At 38.6% G+C, this 26,353-nt stretch overlaps 1 protein-coding gene across 7 annotated transcripts in view; it reads left to right on the top strand.

Annotated features, from left to right (window-relative positions):
* The window catches only part of RBMS3 (RNA binding motif single stranded interacting protein 3), a 597,177-nt gene that overhangs the window by 328,198 nt on the left and 242,626 nt on the right, over positions 1–26,353 (top strand). For all 7 annotated transcript variants that reach the window (XM_027897820.1, XM_027897776.1, XM_027897804.1 and 4 more), the window contains one exon: positions 9,980–10,071. In XM_027897820.1, coding sequence (XP_027753621.1) covers positions 9,980–10,071 — 92 coding nt within the window. The remainder of the gene's footprint in view (positions 1–9,979; positions 10,072–26,353) is intronic.

Genomic DNA, 26,353 nt, shown 5'->3' with positions numbered 1-26,353 from the left:
TGTTAAGATTGCTGAGCAATCCAGTGCTGGGAGGAAGAGAATGGAATATTTCATTTCTTACAAAGAGCCCTGGGTGATACAGAGCATCCTCCTTTGCCTCCTAGAATAGTATCATTGTTTAAAATTAATGCTGGAAGAGTTTACTGCCGAGAGATTTCATTTTCCCCCTTCCATTATCTCGTTGCTGTCTTCCATAGGTACTGTACACTGGAAGTAAAGCATCCATTGATTCTCTGTTTTGCCTGTCCATAAATGCCTGCTGGAGTGCCATGCCAGATACCAAGCCTAAAAGATGCTTGATAATATTAACATTCGTTTCTAACTAGTCCATGGGAGCACTGGAGTTAGTCTCATAGTTTCTTAGGATATATGTCCTTTTGGTGAACAGCTGGAGGATAACTTGCTTAGCTTTGGGTAAACTGAGGTCCAGTATTTAGAAGAGAAGATTGCTTGTCTAATACAGGCACTGGGAACTTTCAGAGGTAATGGCTGAATGATTTTTTTCAAAACTCCTTCTGTACACCAGGTTTTTCACTCAAATCTCTCAGCTCTAAAATAAGTGATGGACAAATCTCAAGAGATTTGGTTTCATATCTTACCCAAACATTATCTGAGCTAAGTAAAGCTCTGGAGTCTGCATAACTGAGCATGAAACCTCAGAAGAGCAGACTTTCTCATGAGAGTGTCAGTGTTTCCTGCCGGGCTGGAAATACCAAGAAAATAGTCTTTCTTGTGGTATTTTGAAACTTCAGCATCTGGATGTTGCTGTAATGAGAGAGAAAAGTGACTACGAAAAATAGTGTTTAAAAAGTGAAAACCCTTTTTCAATCTTGGGTGGAAGGGTTCCTTTCAAGTTTTTCAGTGAAGCTATTAATCGATTCCATAACTCTGTATCTCAGAGTAGGTGATCTAAATCTGAAACTGCAAGTTCTGGGTATTTTGTTCTGGGCACTTCTGAGTAATGGAGTATTTCTTCAGTTAAGGAAAGAAACAGCTATTGTATCCTTCCCTCCGTTTTATGTAAATATGTAACTAAGCACTGCTCTTGGAGTACTTGTTCTTTGGGAGAACATTTTGCTTTATTCAATCACTGTTTCAAATGTGAAATTTAGCTCAGCTGCAGAGTCACAATGAATGTCTTATGGTAAACAAGTCTAGTGAAAATAATCTTAATGATTACATTATATAACTAATATATTGATAAAAATTTTATGGTAGTAAATAACCTTAATGTGAAATCATACATTAGTTTATATGGAAATTGTAGATGTGAGCTATCCCTGTATTGAAAAATAGAGTTAATCTTTATTTTGGATTTTGACAGTGAATCAATGAGACTTGCAGTGAGATTTGCTTCAAAAGTTGAAGATGGAAAAGTGTGTTTATCTCTTATCCTTCTGCCACTGCAAGATTTACAATATGTTCTCTTCTTTATTCAATCCATATTTAGTAACTTGAGCAACGAATTTTCCATCATTGGCATTGTATAATTAATCCAAGTCCAGGCTGTTAGGAAATACCAGGAAATATTTCTCAACTTCCCTTTTGGTTTATTTTCACCAACATTTTCATTCTTTGACAAGTCCTCGTGAAGTTTTAGGTCTCTCTGTGCTGGTAAAGTGCTGCATTTAGGGTTGCCCATGAGTGTTCACTCACATGTGGGCTCACTTTTAAGGCCCCAAACACTTGGCATATTGTTAGGGATAAACAAATAGAGTTCTGCCATTTGCAAAACCTGGATTTTAATGGCTATGTTTGTGCTCTTTCTAGAATTTTCTCCAGTTTGCCAGTCTTTGTGATTCTGAGTTGCCAGAAATGCAGGGTAAATGCTGAGAGAGAGTAGTCAAGAGCAATATAATTTTCTTGAAAGATATATTTGCTAAATTTGTAACTACTTATCCCTCTCCCCCTCACTGTTGTTATTGCAATGATATTTCACAGAGAGCTTTTGTCAGTTTTGAGGTCTGCTTCTGTTCTTTCAGAGACTGTTTTTGGAAGCATTAACTTTCAGAAAAATCGACATGAATATGCATATACATATAGTTATTTATTATATAAATACATCTTTCCCACATACCAAAGTTTTGTGGGTTTCTTTGTACTATTTATTACCTTTACCTGTTGGAGATTGCAAAAAGGTTTCAATTTAGTAACATTTTAAAATACATGAAAATATCATTACAAGTTCCATACTTCAGTTTTGCACGGAAATATTGTTATTAAATACTCATGCAGTTAATAATAACCTGTAGTCATATACACTCTGTTTAAATCAAAGTAATTAAATGTTCAAATTAAGAATGTCTTTGCAAACAGATGTCTAAAAATTGTTCATTAGTTACCTACAGTGTTGTTTTTCTCCCTTTTGTTAAAAAGGGGATTCAAATAATGCAAGAGGTAAAAGAAATCACTGCAGGAACGTAATCAAAGTGACAGTTTTGTGCTGTATTTCCATATCAAGCTAAAGCAAACAACAAAAAGTCAGCTATATATGCATACTTAACCATGTAGGTGCGTCTCTGGGGAGTGATCTGAAATGAAGGGACTATCTTTTCTTTCTTGCATTTAAGACTCTACATTTCCAATTATTTTGCTAACTATATATTAGCTGTTTTAATTAAAAGATGATGATTCACCACTTTCTAGTCACCAAGAACGTTTTTATACAATAGAGTTTTAAAAATGGTAGTAGTGTAGACTGTTTTACTATTACTCTGAGCATTTGGAGCTGTAGGAATATTTTAGCACAATTTGAACAATGAAAGAAAAGGCTGCTTTCAGTAATTTTGTGTTTAAGGGTGATTCAACCTCTTTGCTTGCTAACTCTAATTTTCCAAGGCTTATAAGACTTTAATTTGATTCTTTATCTGAAAATAAAACAATGTCTGAAGATTGCATAGTAATTTACTGGATAATCACTTTTTTTGTGGACTACCTGATTGTCAGAATGAATACTGTCTTTTAAGAGACACACTAAATAAATGCTGGGCAAAACTTTACAACTCAAATTAACTGAGGTTTTCATGAAATCCAAGTGGTATTATCTACGCATGAAGGAGACACATCTCATTGATGAGTATATATTTGCTTAGTCATGTGTATTTACTAGTGTTTATGTAAAAACTTTGTGCTGGTATGCATATACAGATTTGTATGGAGATGACAGCATAAAGTTAAAGTAAGCTATTTGTGATTAGTATATTTTATTTCATGGTTTTTCAGCAAGTAATTTTGACTGCTGCCACTTCCCTAGGCTGGTATTCCTCTTCCTCACTACATCTCCTTTTGGGAGTGGTTTTCAATTTCCAATCTCTGAACAACATTAACAGATGCATTGATGAAAAAAACAAAGCACTTACTTAAAATAACTCCTTTTTGTTCAAACAACCCGTACACATCTTGAAGACCCAATCTCTCTGATATGCTCTGTCTTATCTGTTCTGGATTACAGATCTGACATATTAAATTCTAGATTGTCAGAAACCAAGATTGGGAACTTACATTAAAAAGGCATTGTATCCTGGTGGGAAGCAGAGTTCCAAGTGGGCTGATACATCAGACCCAGAAAAAGGTTTATGTATAATGGAATTCTTATAATTATAGATAAGCAAATTTGAGTTTATCTTTAAAAAGAAATACCTCCACTATTATGTAATATTACACAAAATTTACACAAATCTTGCTGCCAAAAGGAGTCATTGAGACAAAGTCGAACTCTGCAAGATGGGAAGATGTCAGAGCTGGAGTCTCTGCCCTTCTGTAGCTTCTCTTAAATTTCCACATCAGTCCCTAGTAGGGAAGGGCTGTCAGGACTGAAGGTTGCATGGGACAGCCATCAGTTGATCTTTTCCATCTGTCAGGCAGGATGCAAAGGTGTTAACTTAAAGAAACAAAGCATTAACACTTTTGATTAAGTGAGTTTGTTGATATCAGTGGAGCCAGAAGAGCTCGTCTGTATGTGTGAGTTCCCCATCAGTATATATAGATGCTTTTTTACATATACCAAGATGGGTTACCCACGCACACTACTTGAAGTAATGCACAGACTCCATGCCAGTCTCCTGGCTCAATGGGTCAGGTCTCCTGTCTGTGTTTGTATGTGTGTGTGTGTGTGTGGACCTGGAAAACAGAGGGTACTAGTTGACTTGATTTCAAGTGATTTAAAGCAGCACTTGGTCAGAGGTCAGATGTGATGTTTGGCCAGGGTGAAGCTGAGAGCTCATCATCCCCAGGTTATCTTCCCTCCTTTGTTACGGGTTCTCCTTTTTCAGCCCCCCTCTGGAGGTTACTGTCTTTGCAGAGCTCCAGCTCAGCAGCATGCCAAGGAACTCCACTCCTCACTTCTGGGAAACCACACTTCTTCTGCTCTTTGTTTTTTATTTTATTTTGTTTTGACCTGGGTCATCAGGTGGGTGCAGAGTTGTGGCTTGGCTGCATGTTGCCCTTTCACCCCCATTGGTGGCTGTGGGCAGGCTGGTTCCGGGGGCAGCAGCAGCAGGAAGGAGGGAGCTGCTGTGAGGACCTGAGGGCATGTGGTCAGGACAGGAAGGAGGGCAGAGCAGGCTGGTGTGGGCACAGATTAGTTCAGCAGCCGTGACAGCTCCCTTTCCAATGGCGTCAGCAATGACGATTGCTGAGGGAGTGTCTTCCATCCAAAATAAGTGCCTTGGTGTGCTAGCTGTAAGTACGAAGTAGGGGACCAAGGCTACAGGATACCCTGAAACCTCTATTTCTGTTCGCTTTCAGCAGCGGTAGAGGAGCTGCCTCAATTCTCCAAAGAGGCAGCAATGCCCTCCTTTCTGTCACTACACAAGTGTTGCTCCCAAGGGGTGAAGTATAAAGCCCGTGTGGGAGCTTGCCTTTGCTATATGCCAGCATCTAGCATTTCACGATAATTGTGGGAACCACAAGTGGCAGGCAGTCCCTTAAATTTTTTGGCATTCCCCCTAAGTACCTGATCAGTCAGGGCAATTCAGAGTTTGACATCTAAGAGCTCTACACACCTGCAATTACTTAAATCCACAAAATGGCACCCATAGGTATTTGCAGGCACAAAAATGTTGGCATAAAATTAGAGGCCATTTCCTAAAACCTGTGCCGAAATTTTGATGATATACTATATGAGGGGTTGTTATTTTGAAATGGATTTGCGGAAAGCAATTGAAAATCTCCAGGCATCCCATCTGTGTTTAAAGTAACAACAATAACAAAACTTTAAATTAGCATAGGAGATTTAAGACATTTCAGGAAAACATTGATTAAATCTGCCAATGAAATGAACGTGTTTGGCGAGTGACCTAATTAGTGTATACTTGGTTCTTTTTCACTGCACTGCTTACCACTAATTGCTGTTCTGCTGGTCTTCTCCTGACAAGTAAGAAAAAACAAGGATGAGGGATTTGTTGAGGAAATAGTGACATTCAGTTTTAAATCATTTGAACCTGCTGCCAAGCTTAATTATGGAACTGAGAAACTGAGACCAGGAGGCCCCCAGCCGCTTAGGTTATAGGAGATGGAGATGTTTAGTGTTTGCCATTGTATTTGGGTAGCACTTATTGCAGCTAGCTATAAACTGGAGTTTGCTGATGCTTAGCTGTTTTCTTTCCCCCAGAGGTAAAAAAACCCACTGCTTTTCTTCCTTAAATTTAATTATTTAGCCCTAATGGCATCAGGCCAATACAAAATTACAGGCATTGTATTTCTAAAAGGAAAAGTTTAACAATTAATCTAGATAGTCTTGTCCTGGGTTTCTTTGAGCGTGTGCTTGCATGTATGAACTAGTAATATGTCATTTTACAAAAAAAACCACTCGAGATCCTGGAATACTTGTTATAGCCTTGGAATGCTGAAGTTACCCTCGGTGTAAGCACACTTGAGCTGAGGGGCTCACGTTAGTGATAATTTCAATTCCCACGTCTCGAAGCAGCAGGGGATAACACAGTTTTCCCTATTTGTGTTTGGAGTTCTTAAAGGAAAATGGCAGGATGCTTCAGGAAAAAAAAGGGGAAATAGTTTTGGTTTTGGTTTCCTGTGGTGGTGATGGATTCTTGTGAGCAGAGTCTGAAGGTCCCAGTTTAGAAACCGAGTTTGTTTTTCACGGTGTTCTGCAAAAAAACTGGAGGGAAAAAATGTAGAATCCATTGACCAGAATGTTTACAAGGCAGTGAGCACACAATATAGATGCAGGGGTGGGGGGCGGGAGAAAAAAGGCTGCGGAATTTGAGGCTAGCAGAGGGAGGGGCTGGTGGGGCTTGCACTTGTTTTTGAAGGAGGAAAAGAAATATAGACGTTTTCTTAGAGGAGCAGTGTCTGATTGGCAGACTCTGATCTGAATTCCTCCTGGGGGATGATTCCAACTGTTTTCTTACCTTTTCCCGGGAGGAGCCAGGGAACAGTTATCTGGGTAGGGATGAATTCTGGAGCAGCCAAAATGAGCCACACTGCACCTTCCAGGAGCAGCCACAGCAACCCAGTAGTGCCGGCGGGGAGCACAGCCTACACTCACCCCAACCATAGCCTGGGTGAGAGGGAAGGACTCTCAGTGCACACAGAGTTTTGTGGTTCATTTACACTATGGGAAACGCTCCAAGACCCAGCTTTAGATTTTGTGGGGACTAAACTTGATCTACCCGGACAACTATATGAAAGAAAAAAAAAAAAAACACACACAAACGAACAAACAAAAACCCCAAAACCCAAACAGAAAAACTAGCACTATTTTGTTAGTGCCTGAGACCCACACAATGAAGTGAGATTATAAACAAATGAAATATGTTAGTGTAGGTCACCAACATAGGCTATAAACATCTACGTGGAAGAAAGGAAACTGTACAAAAAGGCAGCATGCCTCGTTTTCTGTTATATAGCATTGCGGGGTTCTTGTAAGGATACTTGAACGCTGAAACAGCCTGGGAACTTGGCTTCTCTTGCAGCAGATTGATGTTCTTTGGACGGGTTTTCAGCCATGGAGTGATTTTGTCCTGATGTTCTGTGTGTGGTGGAGAGATGTGTCAGGCGGGGGGAGGGCCAGAAAAAGTTACTTGGAATGGAAATGAGCTTAAAGGAAGGAAAAAGAGCAACTTTGCCGTGAGACTGTGACTAGTAATACTGGAATGCATAATGGGCAGCTAAAGATACGGGGGTTTTGTCTCAAGATTCTCACTGAACCTCTGATATGGCTATATAGCCCCTTGTACCCACTGAAAAACCATTTAGAGGATATTCATGGATTTAGAAATTCTGGACTGATGTTCATCTTCAATAATTTACTATGTTAGATATACCTGATATCTATAGTGCAATGCCAGAATATTCTTACACATTCTGGTTTATATTTTCAAGCAACACTAACTGAGATGTGAATACTTACTGTGCTATCTAGAAAGTCATATTAAAAGTAATTTCCTTTCTAGTACTTCATATATGAAGCCTGCACTGTACACTGATGCTAAATATAAGAATATAACTCTATTACCTGTTTTTATTGCCAGTATTAAAACTTACTTTTGCACTTTCACCGCAGAATTGTTGGGCATAGAAATGGTGAAAAAACCACAAACAACCAAATTTAACCTCCTGAGAAGAGAATCTCACTATCCTAAAAAGTAATTTGCTTTGTGTTTGATCCAAGCCATCCCCTGACTTCTCAAGGCATTTTAGATTTCCCACTTGGCAGTTCTGGCTTCTTGTCAGGATCTCTCAGCTAGGAAGATGGCAGCTGCATCTAATTGTATCTCTGTCTTCCTCCCAGAAGCTGCTCTCCCAAAGGGCAAAGGCATGGGAGAAATCCAGAGAGGACTCTTGCTCTCTTGTAGCATGGCTTTTGGTTCAAAGTGTCATCAGCTTTACTGCTGCTCTGCAGGGAGGAGAGAGCTTGGATAACACTGCAGTGGAAAATGCGATGTAGAACAAGCTGGTTTAAAAATGGCAGTCTCGGTAACAGTAAAAAGGGAAAATCAAGTGGGGTAATCTGAGCAGGTAAAACACCCTTCGCATCCCAGAGCTGACCAAACTCTAATGTGCTTCTTCATGGTGGTGTTTATTAGCTCTACTGTCCCGGTGTAGAGTTCTAGGATTTCCTTCAATTTGTCGTAATGCCCTGCCAAAAAATTCTCCCCAATAAGAACAACAAAAAACCAACCAACCAACCAACCAAAAAAACCCCACCAAAATCAACAACAAACAAACACCAAAACAAAACAGAAAACTGAAGGAAGAAAAGAACAGAAAGGTTGAGATCTTGAATTGGCTAGCAAAATAGTGCTTTTCACACACTTGAAGTCAGCAGTTTCTTTAATAGTTTTTTCTGTTTCTTTTTTCTTCTTTCATTTAATTTTCTTAAAACTTGGTGAATGAAATTTAAGCCAAGAAAACAAAAAACATCCGTGTGCACAAAATTCTTTCGGCATTGGACTAACCCCTGCATTTAGTAATGCTTGCATACCAAAGTAATAATAAAGACATGTTTGTAACTTGAAGTGCAAGGCAATCACAAGCACAAACTCTTATTGCCTAGATTTGGTGTGGACAGGAAGGCAATGAGGCCTCCCAGGAGTAGGAAGAAAAGCGGGGGAAAGACATACATATGGATACAGCAGGAAATCATAGCTGTGGTTGCCTCCTGTATGATGTGTATTGACCTAGTAAATGGAGATGTCTGCAGCGAAGCTGCTATACTATAAATATGCTTGTGCTAATATTATTAAAGCTTTCAGGCAGTTCAGTTTCATCCATATGGTTTTCCAGGGAGATGCCAAAGATGTGGCCCCTGGCCACAGCTTGTCTGAGCAGCACATGCCTACCTGCACTGTAATTGCTTATTAAGATGTAGGTTGGGGGGTTCCGTGTATGGATTGTGAAATATATGCAGCTGCCTAAATAGGTGCTTGGTGAGATTTTTAAATCTTCCTAATTCAGTTGAAATCTTTATGAGCAAGGCATTTGAATGCTGTCGAAAATGAGAGGTGGCTCAGTGCTCTACAAGTTGTGAAAAGTGCATTCCTTGTCTTCCTAGCCCTACTTTAGGAAGATAAAAATACTTTAAGAGTTGTTGCTATCCAGCTTAATAGCACTGATGTTGCTCGAACATATCGGTCTTGCTGGTTAAAGGAAGAAAAAATTGAGGGAAGAAGAGAAGATAGGAAGTGACTGAATTAATATACTAAACTAATACAAATACTGGAAGTAAGAAAGCCACTTAAAAGCAGATGATTATCCCTTATCAATCCCTCAGATCTAACCCCACTAAGCTGCTGTTCAAATGATACCCTGAAGCAGTTCCTGGCAGGGATCTGCCCTTTGTTCCAGCAGAGAGAGTGGTGAGATGAAAGGGATGTGGTTTAACCAAAGCTGTGACACTACTGTCTTACCATCCTCTAGAGCTATCTAGCAGTTGCTAGTAGAGCACACTTTGCAATTTCTCCCTGAATTGGTCCCACCTGCTAGAAGGCTTCTCTCCCTGTCCCTGCACAGATGGCCCCAATCAGCCTTAGAGACTTGCTGCCCTCCTCTTCTGAAGCTTAATCCTTGTATAGGTTCAAGGGACAGGAAAAGGGCTTTATTTTCTCATGAAATGAGCCACTGAAAGCTCTAGCTTTGTATCCCAGGAAGGGCCATACTGCTACTTCTTCTTATGGAAGAGATGGGGCAGAACTCCAGAGCACCAGAGAGCTCCATGAGTGTGTGTGCTCATCTGCTGCCAAGGACCATTTATCTGTTAGGACAGATCCAGCCTTCTCTCCTCCTCTGTTGCATACTTTTCTGCACTTTGAAGCTTTGGGTAATTGCATTCCCTTAAACCCCACTAGGTTCAGGAAAAAAACGATGTGCAAAATAGAGGTGTGGTGGCAGTGCTACTGGAAGACTAGGAGACAGTGTGAGAGAATGGAAAGGGTTTTCTTCTTTTTAAAAATAAAATCTTTATCTGTTCACATATGCATGAATGATACTGAAGATCTCTATTTGTCCATTTATTTTTCAGGTTATGGTTTTGTAGATTTTGACAGTCCAGCAGCAGCACAGAAAGCAGTAGCATCCCTCAAAGCAAATGGCGTGCAGGCGCAGATGGCAAAGGTAAGAACAACCATGTTATTGCAGAATTATTTGAGCTGCTGCATTAAATTTCCAAGGGTTTGTTTTGCTCGTGTTTTTCTTAAGGTTTTGGATTGCTTATTCTAGTGATTTTTTTTCATCCTTTGGCTCCAGTGCCTTATTCATCCTATGGTTTGTCTGTGTTCTTGAGAGTTGTGTAATGGGCTCTTCTCTGATACTCTATCTCTGCCCCTCTCTCTGGAGATGATTGTAAGATAGAGGGCACCAGAGTGGAAGAGCATAGGAAATGCCTTTATGCTACTTGCTGGGTGAAAGAGTTGCCTTTTCTCAAGCTCAGAGTTGTCTTCATTTGGTTCGTTTGCTTTGGAAAAGTTATTTTTTTCTGATGTGTCTTGTGGGCTTCTCTGAAGGAGTGACTGACTGAGCATAAGGAAAATTTGGTTGATCTGCCTTGGTTTTTTGCTTCTCCTTGTTTTGTTTAATTATTTTGAGGATGTAAACAGAAGTGTAGCATGTTGCTGAAAGAATTCTGAAAGCTTATGAAAGCAAGTTTCTAAGGGTTGTCTGAAGGTGACTGGCATCTGTTCAGAGGGGCAGCAGAAGCCATAGCTAAGTGCAGTGAGCTCATTTACTCTGGTCCTGGAATTATCCTTTGTTCCCAAGCAAAGTGGCTGATGGGGAGACAGTAAATGACCATTGTGTGGTCCAGCTGTTACCTTTCTGATGGCATAATAATTTGTCTTTGGGTTCTAGACTGTGTCAGCCAGCAAAAATGGCTGTTGCTTTGCACTTTAAAAATGCCTTGCCCAGGAATCACAAAAAACTCTTAATATTGCCTGATTTAGTCTCTGTAGAAATGATTCTGTCCTAGAATCTCAAACAGTAAAAACAAACAGGTTGTTAAAAAAAAAGGAGAAAAATTAAGTAATAAACAGTCACCATATTTAAAGATTCTCATTTAAAGGAATGCTGGCAGCTTAAACCTTTGTTTTTCAACAATATCAAGCATAATTTTGGTGGTTTTTTTACAAGAAAAAAAAAAATCATTGCTGGTAAATAAGGTTCTTTTGCCTTCTACTGAATTACACTCACTGTACCTGAAAGAAATTGGAAGTCATCCATGTATTTCTGTTTAACAGTGCTCCACAATGTAAGCTAGGCTGTTTTATTGGCTCTTAGTTTTTATTGACACATGGTGATAAAAAATGTGGTTTTTTTCAAATGGGTAAAAGATGGCAAGCTGAAGAATGTGGACTTCTACTAAGAATTGTGCCATTTTATTTCTCAGATATACAGCAGGACCTTTTTAAAATATAGGCAATTTGATGCATTAGTCAAGTTGTGAAAAAGAAACCAAAGACAGGAGATATGTTTTGTCCTACTGATTGATATCAAATAGCTATTTCTAGGGAGGACTAAATCTATAAAAAATCTATATAAAATATAAATCCATATAAATCTGTAAAGCTGTAGATTTAAATTAGAGACTTAAAGATAGGATTGAAAGGTAAATCTATGTTTGGTGTTGTCATGATTCAGAACAATGAACAGTTTCAGTACCTTATATGTGTGGAAACACTAAAAAGGGTGGTGACTATAAACACTGTGGTTTGGATTGTCTAATATTTTAGGGACTAAAAGCAAAGCCTGATGTTTTCAGAGTGAGAAGGGCTGTACCAACCCTTGGTCGGTTTGTTTTCTGGGGAGTCTGTGGCAGGACTAGTATTCTACCCTGTGAGATTTTGAGGCGGCTGATGTGTACACATTTGTTTGCATAGGACTGGCTGTATTTTTATTATTTAGTTACGGTGCCTGGAATCCCAGATAGACTCTTTTTAGTGTGTTTGACAGTTCAAGATAAATATACAACTGACTTTTCTTATCTCCGAAAAAAAATCTAAGTATTTAGAAAAATGGGGTTTCAAAGGAAATTGAGATGACTCCACACAAAGTACCTCACATTTCTGAGAAGGCAGGAGCCTGGGAAAGCAAATCTATCTGGAGAAACATGTTAGTTCTTGCACATGTTGGAAGCCAAGTTGTGTAACAAGACTGAAAGACAGCATTACCTGCCAGTGTCTGAATTAACAGTGAGGGCTCAGAAAAGGTTTGAAGAAAGAGGCAGAATTAAAATTTAACCTCCACTTCTGGAAGTTTATCCAGAGCAGTTTTATTTCAAGAGCTGCTTTAATTAGTAGTGAATGGTGGCTCTCAAATGAAATAAAAGGAGTAAGTCTGAAGAAATTAACCTTTTGCACGACATACGTTTAAAAAGTAGTGTCAGTGTCCTCTATCTTTTATTCTGCATTGCAGTGCAGGGAAACTGCCCCATGTAGAGGCCTGGGAGAAGACAGACTGTAGGCTGTGTTCTGTGGATGTTAAAAATCTCAGTCCAGTTGTGGATGCTTTTGAATAAAAAGGTGAAAGAGGCGTCGGCCAACTTTTGCTGTGTGCTGGCCCTCTTCAGTAGAGAGAGAAAGTCTGCTGAAGTGTCAGTATCATCTGTGATGTTTTCCTGGAGAGAAGTCTTGCTCGGAAAGACTGGTTCTTTCTCAATTTTAACACAATATAATTTTTCTCATAGAAATCCAGGAATCTTCTTTGGAAAACAAAAAGCAGAACTGAACCCCCACCCATGTTGGCTAGCAGAAGTATCTTTTGGATACTTCAGTAAAATATCCTCATTTTATCGATGCTTAAATACAACTGCCTCCCTCTTTTTTTATGACATTTGGACACCATTTTGGCTGATTTTGTTTCGTAGTGCTGCCTCTTTGAGAAACTTAAACTCTAGTGGATTGATGCTCCAAGTCCCATCACTGTTGGAAAACTTGTTCTGGTGAGGCTAATACATCCCATATACCCGCAAAGGGAAAAAATCCCTAACCATTAAACATGTTTGGACCTCTCTTTTTGTTGTGGTTTGAAGTAGTCAGGAGAGGATTTGGCTGAGAGAGAGGAGCAGCAGTATTATGCCTGCAGAGGTAGTGGTGGCAGCTGGGAGATGAGGTCTCATGGTCCCATGAACAGCTGTCCACTTTGTGGGACAAGGACCCACACAGCCTCCCACCTACATGAGAGTTGGGTGAGGCTCTTGTTACACGTGTGTGTTGTCACCTTGCCTCTTTAGCATGTCTCTCACAGGTACCTGAAGCAGAAGCATTGATTACTGCCATTGTCCTACATCCAGTAAAGTTCATCTAAGTTGTCAATCATTTTCAGAAGTACTTATTAAGAATTTAATTTATGGAGGAGAATTCCTAGGTGGCGTGGCTTATTTTACGATTTCTTTTTGTTTGGCTTTGGACGTGCAGATTTGTTTGTACGGACAGAGTGCCTGCTTGTACAGGCTCGTAGAGTCCAGGTGGTTTTTTTGGTTTGTTTTCCTGCTAAAAATGGCACAATTGATATGTCCCTGGATAATCTCACAGGAATTATTGATTTGCTTGTCCCTTTGTGCTAGGGACTACACAAACTTGACACAGGAAAGACAGTGTTTGTGTGTATGTTAGATATATCAGTTTGGGTTTTTCCATATGCTCCTTTCCTGCATTTTCTAGAAAAATGTTATAGACAGAATATGGAAAATTAATAAGGAGAATCTCCGTAATATGGGAGTTGGCTCAGACAAGTAGGCAAGGAAGCATAGTACACATGAAAAATGTATCAATGTTCTAATAAAATCTGTAGCCACATCTATTCTTGGGATTTGCAATAGTCCTTCACCCAGAATTACACATTCATGAGGACACTTCCTAATCTAGTTTATATGTAAGCTTTTAGTGATGCCGAGGACTCTAAATCACCTGAAAAATCAATAGAAGTCTGCTGTCTAAATAAATTTGAGCATCTGAGCTTGAGTCAGGCTGAAGATGAACTGTGCAATCAGTTTATACCTTCACAGATATTTTGGGGTTCTCTATACCATTTTTTATTTCCAGTTTTAGTCTGCTGTAGGATTGTATAAAGTGAAAGTTCAGGCAAAGGTAGGCTCTTGCAGAGAGCATGTACTTCCTTTACTATCTAGCAGCCCATCAAGAGTGTTGAAACAAATGCATTCACAAAGGAAGTGTTTTCAATCCTGCTGTTATTCCAAATGCATTTATAAGGATTAAAAATGTATTTGATGATGCGTGTCTTCTCTAGGTTTTCCTTTTGTATGTCAAATGCATTTAGACATCCTCAGGACCCGTGTGAAAAACGTGGACATTGAAGGAATATTTAATTAGCGCTGGCAGTTGTCTAAGCCCATTTCTTGCCTACTCTGCTGCAGTAATTGCCATCCAGAGGGTACACTGAAGGAACTGCTTCTGAAAAAGGACTGTGCCAGTAGGCTCTGATGTGTTTTGCTCGACAAGGGAATTACAGAAAGTGATTTTGATTTTTTTTTTCTCATCTCTCCATCATGCCGAAGCTTAAATACAGGGAGTAATCACTATCTAGGTGAAAGATAAAAGGAAGCTGTTTCCCACTGAACAGAGCCAAGCATAAGAGCTCCTGAAGAGGAATAGAGAGCTGGTTGCTGTATAGTTAGATGGACAGTTTTTCTCCAAGGACCAAGGAAAAGAAAGTCCCACAGAAGAATCTTATTTATTTTCCTGACTTTTGTGTAGGTTTTAGGAATTGCTCTGGTATGAGTCAGCTGACCAAATAAGTCCATTCTGTCTCCTCCTTTTTCAACTTCATTTTCTCTTATTTTTAAATTACTTCCTTTTTTTCTTCATCCTATACCAATACTCTAAAAACCTATTCCTTAAACTGGAAAGACTTACCAGTCTGCCCAATATTTTTGTAATCTAGATTTTTAAGGAAAAGTTTGAATTCTTTGGTTTTTTGCAGTTTAAAAATTCATTGAAATAATTAATACACATTCTGTACTTAGAAAATATGAAATATGGCCTATCCACATGGCACACTTAAGTCCACAAGTAGTTTATTAACTCATAATTGAAATGTCTGCAAATTTTAGCTAAGCAAACTTTAGGATAATAGTTGGTTGATTTTTTGTATAATATTGGTGGATAACAACCTTATTCAGCTGAGTTAACTTTCCTTTTGAAAACAAAGCAGGATGCTAGGAGTTTTAGAGCTCAGTGTTGAAACTGTCAGGCTTTATTTTAACCCTGTTTTTTAATCCCTCACCCCCAGCAAACTGTTCTATGAAATCAAATATCTGTATCAGCTTTATATAAACTGTTGGGTTTGTTTGCTGCTAGAGCAGGGGCTGGTGACTCTGGAAACCTCAGCATGCTCAGCATTGTAGGATAAGCTAAGAACATGGCTGTGCTGCTGCTGGCCACCTTCCACGTCATTTCTGAATGAATTGCACAGCAAGACGTGAGCTGCTGCTGCAACAGTTGTCAGAGATGTTTGGCACATCTAGTGCATGTGCGTGCAGCACTTTCCAGTGAACCTTCCTCTCATCTTCCTAAAATGCTCTCTCTCCCTGTGCTTTTGCACAGGACGTACTGGCTGACTAATACTGACCTGAATCGATCCTGGGTGAAGTGACAACGAAAAATTATAGCTGGAAGGAAGTGAAAGGTGGTTCAGTTTAGATGTGGAAATTACAGGTGCAAGTGTCTCTTTCCTTTGATTTCTTTTACCAAGTCAACCATACCAAAAGCGTCCTGCAGAGGAACTAACCATAAGCACCAAGTTTCATGTAATGTCACTTAGCAAAGCCGTGCCCTCCTCATCCTCCCTTACCTGCTTACCTGTGTTCTTGTTTTGCACAAACTGTCTTTGACTCTTGTAATGGAGAATCATAGTTTCCCAACTGGCCTGTAAGTGTAGGTTTTGTGACTATGTGGGATTTTTTTCCATTTCTTAAAGGGTAATGATTGACGAAGTAGAAGCATTGACAAGATGCTGAATTATTTTTTTGTATCAGGTTTTATCTCAGAATTTCATACGAAGATGTGCCTTTCCGAACCTGAAAGTTGTGTGTTGTTTTTTGTTGTTTTGTTTTTCCGGATGAAACACTGTGTAAATGCAGGATTCAAATCACAGATGTGCTATCAAAATCCTAACTTTAAATTTCAGAAAGTCTGCAGTAGCAGATGACAGTGTCCTATGAGCTTCCTAGACAATGAAGTCTAAAGCAGTGAGCAGCTTTGCACAAACAGTGATTAATTGGGGTGATATCAAAGATACATGACATTAATGGAAGGACTTCCTAGTCTCATCTAGCTGGGACAATTTCATGCTTCTACCTGAGAACTATATGGTAGCCAGTGTGCAATGATCTTATGATCTTTTTCCTGCTTTTAGATGTACCTTCACTAGCTAATATAGAATGCATTAGCTTGAGCAGTTCTTTTAACAAGAACATCGAGTAACCCTGAGGGTATTAAAATCCAGCAGTCCTTTCATGCTTGCATGTGCTGCTCCTAAAAACATGTAGGCCAACCTGAAATGAGGTGTGCACATCTGCAGCTTTTGTACCACACCTGCCAGATTTATAAACAAAAATTTCTTTGGGAGTTTTCAGAACTGCTTAACATAATTCTCCTCTCTAGAAGTGAATGGAACTTTACTATTGGCTAATTGAGAGGAACTGGGTCAGTGCTGTGTTCCTTTGTTCCCAAAAACTGTAGCTCAGCATCTTTCTTAACCACTAAGTTAGCTTAGCAAATCTTATGGCATATACAATCGTGTTTATTCTCTAACTGTCACCTCAAATAGACCTGACCATGGTATTTTCCTTCCCTTTTTAAGTGCTGCTTTAATTTCTAGAATGACTTGAATTTTTTTCACACTGTAACTTCATCTCAGATTAAAACATTCCTGTGCCTTTGAAAATTAAAATAAAAACAATCAGTAAATATATCCACCTCCATGCTATTAATGCCTTGCACTACAGAACAGATGCTGAAAGTGAAAAATGTAGCCAACTTTTAAGCTGAAGAATAGTGGAATTACTGGGTTCTTTTCGGGTTATGAACTTCAGCCAAACAAGAGTTGGCCTTTTTCATAAATACACATTGTTCTTGACTTTCCTCTGACTTGGAACACATTTGAATTGGTAATAATACAGCTGAAATCCACAGAGCTTTGGCAATTTAAGCCAGAGAGAAGAATGGGACTCCCTATCTTTAGCATTCACATAGCTATACATCTTGGAAGCTCTTACGCACTCTTTGCAAACCCTTTATGTTTGCAGAACAGGAAATCTGATTCCTGCAAATGAGTTAAACACTGGAATCAGATTAATTCTTTTTTGCCTCCGTACTCAGGAAACTCTGAACGCCCCGTGGAGGAGTTATCCGACCACAACTATGCAGCTTGGGAATCTGCAGTTCAGACTGAGAGAAACTATGTTCTAAATTCAGTAAGCACATCTTTACTCACCAGGAAAAACCCAGTGCACTCCAAAATGATAAAAAAATCTGTGGTTTTAGAAAATATTACTGTGGTAGAAAATGGACGTAACCTTTCTTTCAGTGACATATCATTTAATCATATTCTTCTGTAGCTCAGCCTGAGGACAATGCTTTTGTAAGGTGAGAGGCAAAAAATTCATTGTATCTGTCATGCTTCCTTGGGAGGAGAAGGAGATTCATATGACCACCAGCAGGAGGCTGTGTGCATGCTTTTTGGGGTACCACTTAGTCTGGACTGAGACATAGCTTCAGTAAAGCAATGCAGTTTATGTGAAAATAGGGCCACTTCCAGATTATTTGGTTTGATTGGGAAAACAGGGGTGCAAGATTCAGTAGCATTTCTTCTGCATTGATGTGCATGCGTGTTTAACAACTCATCAGCCTGGAAATACACAGGTACACACTTTGCCAGTGAACACAAATCTACTAGTAATATGCATAGATATTCCCTGTGCACATATGCATCCCCCTCTGAATATCTAAATGTTACTGTATTAGTGAATACTTTGCTTGTTATTTCCGTATTAATGAATGTCTCCCATTCAACCGACATGTCTGAGTGGTTTGTCTGTAATCTAAATAAATTTAGGTTTAGATGCAGTTTTGTTCACTAATGAATGATAATTTTTGTCACTGTAAAAAGAGCCTCTATTTTCCCTTTGTATAAAATTATCAAATTAGGCTCTCCCCATGATGATTACAACAAACTGAGTCGTGATGGCAGCTCATGGAATTTTTTAGTCCTTATACTTTCCCTTTGTGCTCAGAAAGGGAGATTATGATGACATGAAGGGTTTAATTCTATTTTCAGTCACATTAGACTAGCTTTGATGTGATCAAAATAAATGTAAATGATTTAAAAATGTACAACTGGCTGTATCAGGCCAGAATAAAGTTCGCTCTGACATCAGATCGTCCTTCCAGTAGTGTGATATAGCACATGCTAATAGAGGAGTATAAGAAATAGGCAAGCATCTGAGATACTTCCCCAGTGTAGTCTCCTAGCCTCTAGCAATTTGCAACTTAAGATTTCCTCAGCTTGTATTTAATAGTCTTTTGTAGAACTGCCTTCCCATCCCCAAATATGGAACTTATGCTGCCTTTTTTTTTGCATTTAAAATTTTGGCAGCACGACATCTGACCATACAAAATTCTTCAGTTTATGTTCTTCAGAGAACAATCTCCTTTGCTTGCTCTAGACCTGCAATGTTGATTTCATTGATTGCTTGCTAGTACTTGAATCAGAAGAGACAGAAGGCTCTTGTCCCCTGTGAATCTTTTTCATGCCACTTATGATTTTACAAAATGCAGTCATAACTTCCGTCAATCCCTGTTCTGTTTCCAGTTTTAAGATGTGCTAGGATGTGGTTCTTAGAAGCAAGGAGCAGTTGCTAAGTAATGAACATGAAGCATGGTAAAATGTTTGTGTAACATGAGAGCAGAGCTGAAAGGAAGATTACAGGGTCATTTTGTATCAATATACTGGACATGAGATGAATATTGCTAATGCTTTGTAGTGTTGTGTCATGGGAAATGGGAAAATGGACACGCAGAGGAAGGGTACATTTGACTGGTATCAGGCAGTTTTTAAGGCAGTCCTTATTTTGTACAAGGATAAATGCACATATTTGATTAAACTTAGGAAGATATATATTTTTCTTTAAATAAGAACTGTCAGATTTAGAAAAATGTACCCCAGAAATAATTGAAGTGTTAAAAGAAAGTAAAGAACTATTCCTTTAAAGCAACAAGTGAGGAAAGTACAACCCCAAGTATGAGGACACATACATTCAGTGTTGTGTCAAAAGGAAATATACTGAAAACTCCCACATCTGTGTGTAAGTAAATAAGGCATTATGAATGCCTACCTTAAAGTCTGGGATTGTTTGATCCCAGCTTTCCTTAAATGTTAGATCAAATTAGAATCTGTCATATTGCTGAACAATGACAGAAACTAATGCCACCGGTGGATCAATGTCTGACCAATTCTGTCAGCAGGCTTGAGGACTTTATCTTTGCCAGGGGCTACTGAAGTACCCCTGTGCTTTTTATCTTGTGCCCAATGCTTGGGTGGGATGTTACCAGCAATGCTGCAGCACAAGCCTTTGTATCTAAAAGAAGGAAAGGACTGCAGCAGATGCCATGTTGTGTCGATGAATCTTATTTAAGGGGGATGTATAGTCATGCTGTTCTGCTTTCCCTACTCCTTGTGGAAGAAAATTACTCTTATTATTAAGAGTCATAGTCCAAAATGGTGGACACGTGGAAGAACCTAGGGACCCCAAATTGCCAATTCATCTAACTAGGCAGATGGAGTCTTTCTGTGACTCCCAAAGAAACTATCCAAGGTATGTCCTGAGGACCTCTGGGAGGCTTACATCTACCAAAGACTCCCCTACACTGCAGTAATGGAGGTACAGTGGTTATTTCACTATGCCTCATAACTTTGGGGTCTCAAAAGCCATGGAGAACAATGAAAACTTTGATGTAGCTGTGAAGGCATTTTTGTAGCTGGAAAAGTTGGACCTTGCCTGAGGTGAACACAGAATTAGAATACGGATGTAGTATTTGATAGGAGGTATATTTTTTCCTTGTAAAAATGGATACAACTTTGCTTATCACTATGCCAGAAAGTAACCAAGTCGTGTCTGTTCAATAATTACTACTTGTCAGTCATCTGCTATCTTGATATTTTTATCAAGGTTCAAAAAGAGATAGTGAAGAAAGATGTTCATTTCCATCCGAAAACTTTAGAGTTGGGATAATTAAGGCTTGATGCTAGAAAGCTTGGCTTTGAATTCCTCGAAACAAGTGGACATACTTTTTTAAGAGTTGAAGCTGAAGTCTGCTTCTCAGGCGTCATTCTTCATGCAGTTCTATCATTTTGGTTTTTAAATGCACCTGGTAGACAGATAAAGGAAGAGAAGACGCCTTGAAGAAAGGCTTCCCCATCTTCAAAGGTATCTTTGCCACTTTACTCTCCCACTTAGTTAATAGATGATGCTGTTCCGGTGCAGTTTTACAGTTCTGTCTCTCTGTATATGGACATAAAGGGGTTTAACTGTGTGCATGCATAGTTGATAAGTATTCAAGAAGCTATATGTATATCAATGTATGCACACATTTATAGATGATAATTTAGAAATGTTATTAGGAAAATTTTATAATATAATGGAATTCTTATGAGTACCAAAAAGTATTACAGTGCTATTTTTACAGTATGTGCTGAAGAAGTGTGACTATTTGCTAGTATTTCCTCTAAGCACTGGGAATAAAATACTATATGTTTTTTAGGAATGTGCTGTAGAAATAGGAAGGAAATTGGAGGTAAATTAAATCTTGGTCACAGTCAGCCAGTATTTTCCCATCTGTCAGCAAAAACGGGCAAAACCCCCCCAAAACAACAACAATATTGTAACATCTGAGATAAGATTTAGTGATTTACTGCCTAGTTTCACTGTGCCTGTGGTTTACAGTAGAGCTACACAGCCTCAGGCTCTCCCAGATATTTCTATAACTTATTTGTCCATTTTGCATAAGAGGTTATGATCCCACCATTTATCTAAACATTTTCCTAGTCACCTGCTCCAATTATAGCTTGTTATGGAAAACCAGGACTATCATTTACATGTCTGTGTTGCCTTATTATATACAGCATAAAGCAGCATGTGGAATCAGTGAAGTGAGGGGGTTTTGCAGTGTCTTCGCTTCCAAAAATCTTTTCCCTTGCTTAAAATCTGTTCATCAGGGAAAGGTCACCACTCCTAATTGCATGACCTGATTCACTTCAGACTGCCTTCTTGCTGCACAGCACGTTTCACGTGGTAAGATTATGGGTTTGGTAAAGGAGCTAGAACTGATCCCAGTCAGGTTGAAATCTGTTGGGAATGGGATTGCAGCAGTCTCTCTGCCATGTCTTCTCTCCTGGGGCTGCTGAGCCTACAGTAATGGAAATGTTTCCCTTTCTGAATAAAATTTTATTAGCTGAAATACGTAATGGCTCTCTTTTGTATGATCAGTACTCTAAGTCTTCTTGAACTCAGGCTTTCTATCTTAAAAAGGAGTGTTGGATGCAGACTGCTTTGCTTGAAGTTCAAATAAATAGTTTAATCTTGCATGATTATGTTGTTGCGTGCTATTTACTTCTCTTGAGTATATGAGTAATTTCCAGATTGGCTTACAGGGCTACACTGAAGGAGCTCAACATTTTATGTCAGACAGCAATTAGATTAGTTACCAGAGAACCTCTCTGCACTCCTCTAAGTGACTATTGTACTGGCTTTCTTTGATCGCAGGGCATCTGGGAAGCCTGGTGCAGGCTTATCTAAAGGACATGGTCTGACAAAGTATCAGCTTAGGCGCTTTCCTCCTGGGAGCATCATCTAGTGCTTTATCCTTTATACTGGGTTTTACTGAAGTTTTCTCCATTTCTTTGTTGAGAGGTCTTTTAAATGTGTACTAGCTGAGACCTAAAATACTTTATTCTGTGATGAAAACCTCTCACAGAACACAGCACTCTCAAGTCACCTGGTTTTAATGATCCATAGATCAGATCAGGCACTGAATGATACCTGTAAATACTATTTATTGCCTCTTTGCTGGTATTTCTTTGATGTGTTGGTCTTTCACTTAATATTTTAGAAATTTTTAATAGTGATCTTTGCCTTCACAAATGTTCTTTCTTCTGTAATGTCCCCCTTTGATCCCATGCGAGTGCAGTTCTTTCACTTTAGTCTTTTCTACTTTTGTTGATCCACATGAAGCATTGGGAAACCAGATCCCATTTGCATTCTTCCTTTTGTTACTGTGAATGTAACACATTCTTTTTAGGTTGTTCCTACACGCTTACCAACATCCTGTTGAAGTTTTGGATCTGTGCTGGGTGGATGTTGCACAAGGCAGGCAAAGTCTCTCTTCTAGGATATTCACAGTTCTTGTGATATTCCACTGATTGATAGTCTTTTTCTATACCTTCTCTACTTACAATCCATCTTCCTTGAATGTGGCTGAGTGGAGCTGTACAGTATTTTTCAGAGAGAGTCTGCAGTGCTGTAATATGTATATTTTACTGTCTTTTAGTCAATTGATGAACACCCTAGAGTTTGCAGCAGAAATTCTTATTTTTAGCAAGGTATAAGCTTCATCATTTTGCATGTTGTACTGTTACATTTCATTTGGTCCCTTAAAGTTAGCCCTCTGAATGCTTTACCAGGTTTAGATTCAAATGAAGATTGTGCAAGTTTTTAAATGACACTATGGGTATTTACAAATATTCACAGCTAAAGTTCTGTTCTTTGGCTTGTCTTTAGTGATTATACCAACTGGTTGACTGTTGCTTAATACCATAAATGTGATGGCTCAAGTACCTTGAGTCATGCTATGAAAGATACGCTAGTGTCCTAGAGCTTAATTTCTAGTTGTGTATAATTCCAAAAATCTAGTAAGCTAAATAGGAGGTGTAGAAAGTAAGTTATATTTATGTGTTTCTAAACTTCAATGCTTTTGAATATGCTGTATTTCACGAAGAAAAGTGGATACGACAAAATAGCAACAGAGGGTAGGTGAGTTTCTAACATAGTAAATCTTGGAATTTTTGCCCTAGGGAACATTTGCTTCAATCATGATAAATCTTAAGGAATTATGATTAGGTTACATGAAGTTAGCAGGTTTTTACTACCTTTAAGATTACTTTAAAAAACCAAACAAAAAACAAACAAACAAAAAAACCCCATAGCCACCACAAACACTATCACCTATGCAGATATTTCACTGGGAAAAAGTTTAATTTGAAGATAGAATGGTGAGAAATATAAGCACGAATTATAGACCTGTAAGAAACAAATGAGTATCTTACTACTTCTCCTTTCATGTTTTTTGGTTGTTTTTGTTGTGGTCTTTTATTTGTCAGAATTAATGTTCATATAAATATTATGTAGAGAAAAACCTTGAGATGTGCAAAATATTTCCGAAGAGAAGGATCTACTCTATTCAAATTGGCTTTCTTTAGAGATGCACTCTTGAGATGTATCTGTCTCTAATATTTGTTTTAGACTACTATGAAACTTCTCTGTCCCAATATAAATATCCAGATGATAGATACAGGTGCAAATATTTTTCAGGGAATCAAGTTCAGTTATTTTAAGGCAGAACTTGATTTTTGTGAGCAGGAGCTCAAATCTGGAAGTTTAGGTGATTTAGATGATCCTCAACCTTGTTGTACTGCCACTTCTAATCATGTTCAAAAATAAAATTGCTCTTAGTCACTTGTAAGCAGTCATTTGTGGTCCTGATTTAGTTGGTTTAAATTACAGACCTATGTTTTGGATCCAAAGTTAACACATACATTCAGCTGGCAATAATGGAGTATTAAGTCCTTTGTAAGAAAGATGTGCTAGATTGTTTCAAGATTTTAGCAACCTGCAGCCCTAGCTGATATTCCACCTATGTAAAATATTTTGCTTTGTCGTATGTGCTTGTTGTCTTCTTTTGTAGCAGAGATGGAATATATTAGAGTTTTTTGATCAACAAATGATCTCTCTTGATCTTTTAATATTAATTCCATTTGCATTTGTTCTTAATTTTTGTTTTAGAAAAAATAATGCAAAGTAGATGTATTTGGCAAAACCCCCTCAAATATTTAATAATGTTCTTCTTGGTCATAAAGTAATCAATCAATCTTGGTCAATAAAGTAATCACCTCCCTTCACATACTGGTAAAAACAAAACCAACCAAAACCTTTTTTCTTTAAAAACAAGCAGCAAACATTGTTTTTGTATAGACCTTACTTTTATTTTTCACCCTTAGTGCTGTGGTGCAAGATTTTATTCTGGAAGGATTTAGAGATGAGGAGTCAGATTTGCCTTTAAAACTCAAGTCCCAGATAGAGGAAAATATCCTTATTAAATTGTTCCACAAAACTCTTGTGTCTGTCGCTGGGGGGCCTACATGCCTACAGTGGATAGCTTGAAGCCTGAAGGCAAAGCTGAGATAAGACAATTGTTCCCAGAGGTCAGCTTGGCCCATCAAGCTGAAACCAAAATCTTAGCATCTGGCCTTCTGGGCAACTCTCAAATTATCAGCCACAGTCAGTGGTGTGCACTATGACCTGATGAATCCATGAACTGTCTGCTCCCTCACACACCTGAAGAGCTGAAAGGAGATGCAACCGAGGCATGTTGGGACCTAAATCATAGTAAAGTTCCAGCAGTTTCTTCAAAAACCCCTTTTGAAAGAGGATCATATCTGATTTGTATAAGCAGTGTACAATAAGGTAAATATTTTAGCTGTTTTAAGCCAGCTCAGAGTTTTCAAAACCAGTCCTAACAAAGTAAAAATCCGCAATTAACCTGCTTGCCACAAATTAGAAGTTGACAGCTTCTTGCACACTGCAGAATTTGAGAAAGAAGGCTTTGTAACCAAAGCTTTCCATCCAGTGCCCTGTCAGACTATTCATCCCCTGTTTTTCAAGCTGAAACTGTAGCATCAAGAGTATTATTAGCTTCTACTGCTCACTTTAAGTATAAAGATTTTATTTCTAGATGCTGAATGACAGATTACATCAGAGACCAACTGTGAAAAACTCTAAAGCTTCTGACACATCAACAAAATATAGTAATAAATTGTTGATTTATCCTTCCTTTACTGAAGGATAAACAACCTGAAATTGTTACACGTATTTTCAGAGAAAAATATTCATATATATAGTTTCTGAAAAGTGATTGATGTGTAATAACCTGTTCTTGGACCAAAGTCCTTCAATACATACAGGTTTAATTTTAATGCTCTAGGTCATGCACCTGGTTGAATACTCTGAATTAGTAAATAAGTAATTTAGTAAATAGGTGATTTCAATAAAAGGTATACATTTATTTAACAAATGTATATTCTGTTTATTGCCTTCTATTCATTCCATTTAGTGCTCATTACCTGAGCATGAACACTCCCTATAGTTCTGTAGATGGTGCAAATGAAAATCCAGTACTTGAAGTGAATAAAAGGCTTACCATGTGAGAAAATATCAGGATGCCTTGGCCAGAAGTTGATTTCAGGCATTATATGTCGTTTCTGCTGGTGTGTATGAGCATGCCTGCCTGCCTCATGTGTGCATTGAGGGAGAGAGCGATGAAAAGGTCAGATGCCTGCTATGGATATGATCTCTGTTCATCTTGCTGGGCTGATGAAGTTTTGTTGATTGAATCTAAATATGCCTTAACTCTTCCACTGCATGTGCATCAAAGAGAACATTATCACAGAGAAGACAGGCATTTGTTGGTACAATGGAAGTAATACTGTCTGTGCAATACTGTTTAAAGGTGGTGTACGGTGGCGTCTGGATATATTTGCATCTAAATGAGATGAGCGTTTCTTTTCATACAGCTTTGATTTACCTTGATCGCTACAGGGTTTTATTCCTCTTGGGATTTGGGGAACTGTATTCCCATTATGCACTCATCTTCCCTTCACATACTGTCTGCCACCTTCAGTCAGTGCCGCCAGATAAGTATACATAATAAAGATCTTTTACATCAGCTCTGCTTATCGTGCTGTTAAGCCAGTTACTGGGGTCTGGGACTCAGGAGGAGCTATGAGTGATGAGTAGGGCATTTATTTAAGTACTACTTTTTTTTAATGTTAAGTATTGACTGTATCTGAACTCACGTCAACATTATTAATGTTTCTGAGAATAATTGGATGATAATGCATAGTTCCAAATTTTTTGTTTTAAAACTGTTTTGAAAGCATTGATTTTCCTTTTTTTTCTTTTTGCCTCTGAAGAGCCTCAGTAGCCCATTAACCAGCATCCTAAAGATCTGTTTCAGACTCCTCCACTCAGTGAGTGTAGATTGTGGTTGGATACTTCAAATATGTCAAGATGCTCCATTTGTTACCTGTGTCACTTAGCATGGGTTATCTCAGC

The sequence above is a fragment of the Empidonax traillii genome, unplaced genomic scaffold, assembly GCF_003031625.1.
Source record: "Empidonax traillii isolate 1590-97213 ecotype Southwest subspecies unplaced genomic scaffold, ASM303162v1 scaffold19:size3308961, whole genome shotgun sequence".
Lineage (NCBI taxonomy): Eukaryota > Metazoa > Chordata > Aves > Passeriformes > Tyrannidae > Empidonax > Empidonax traillii.
The sequence above is the reverse complement of the archived record's forward strand: the minus strand, read 5'-3'. Positions and strand labels throughout refer to the sequence as shown.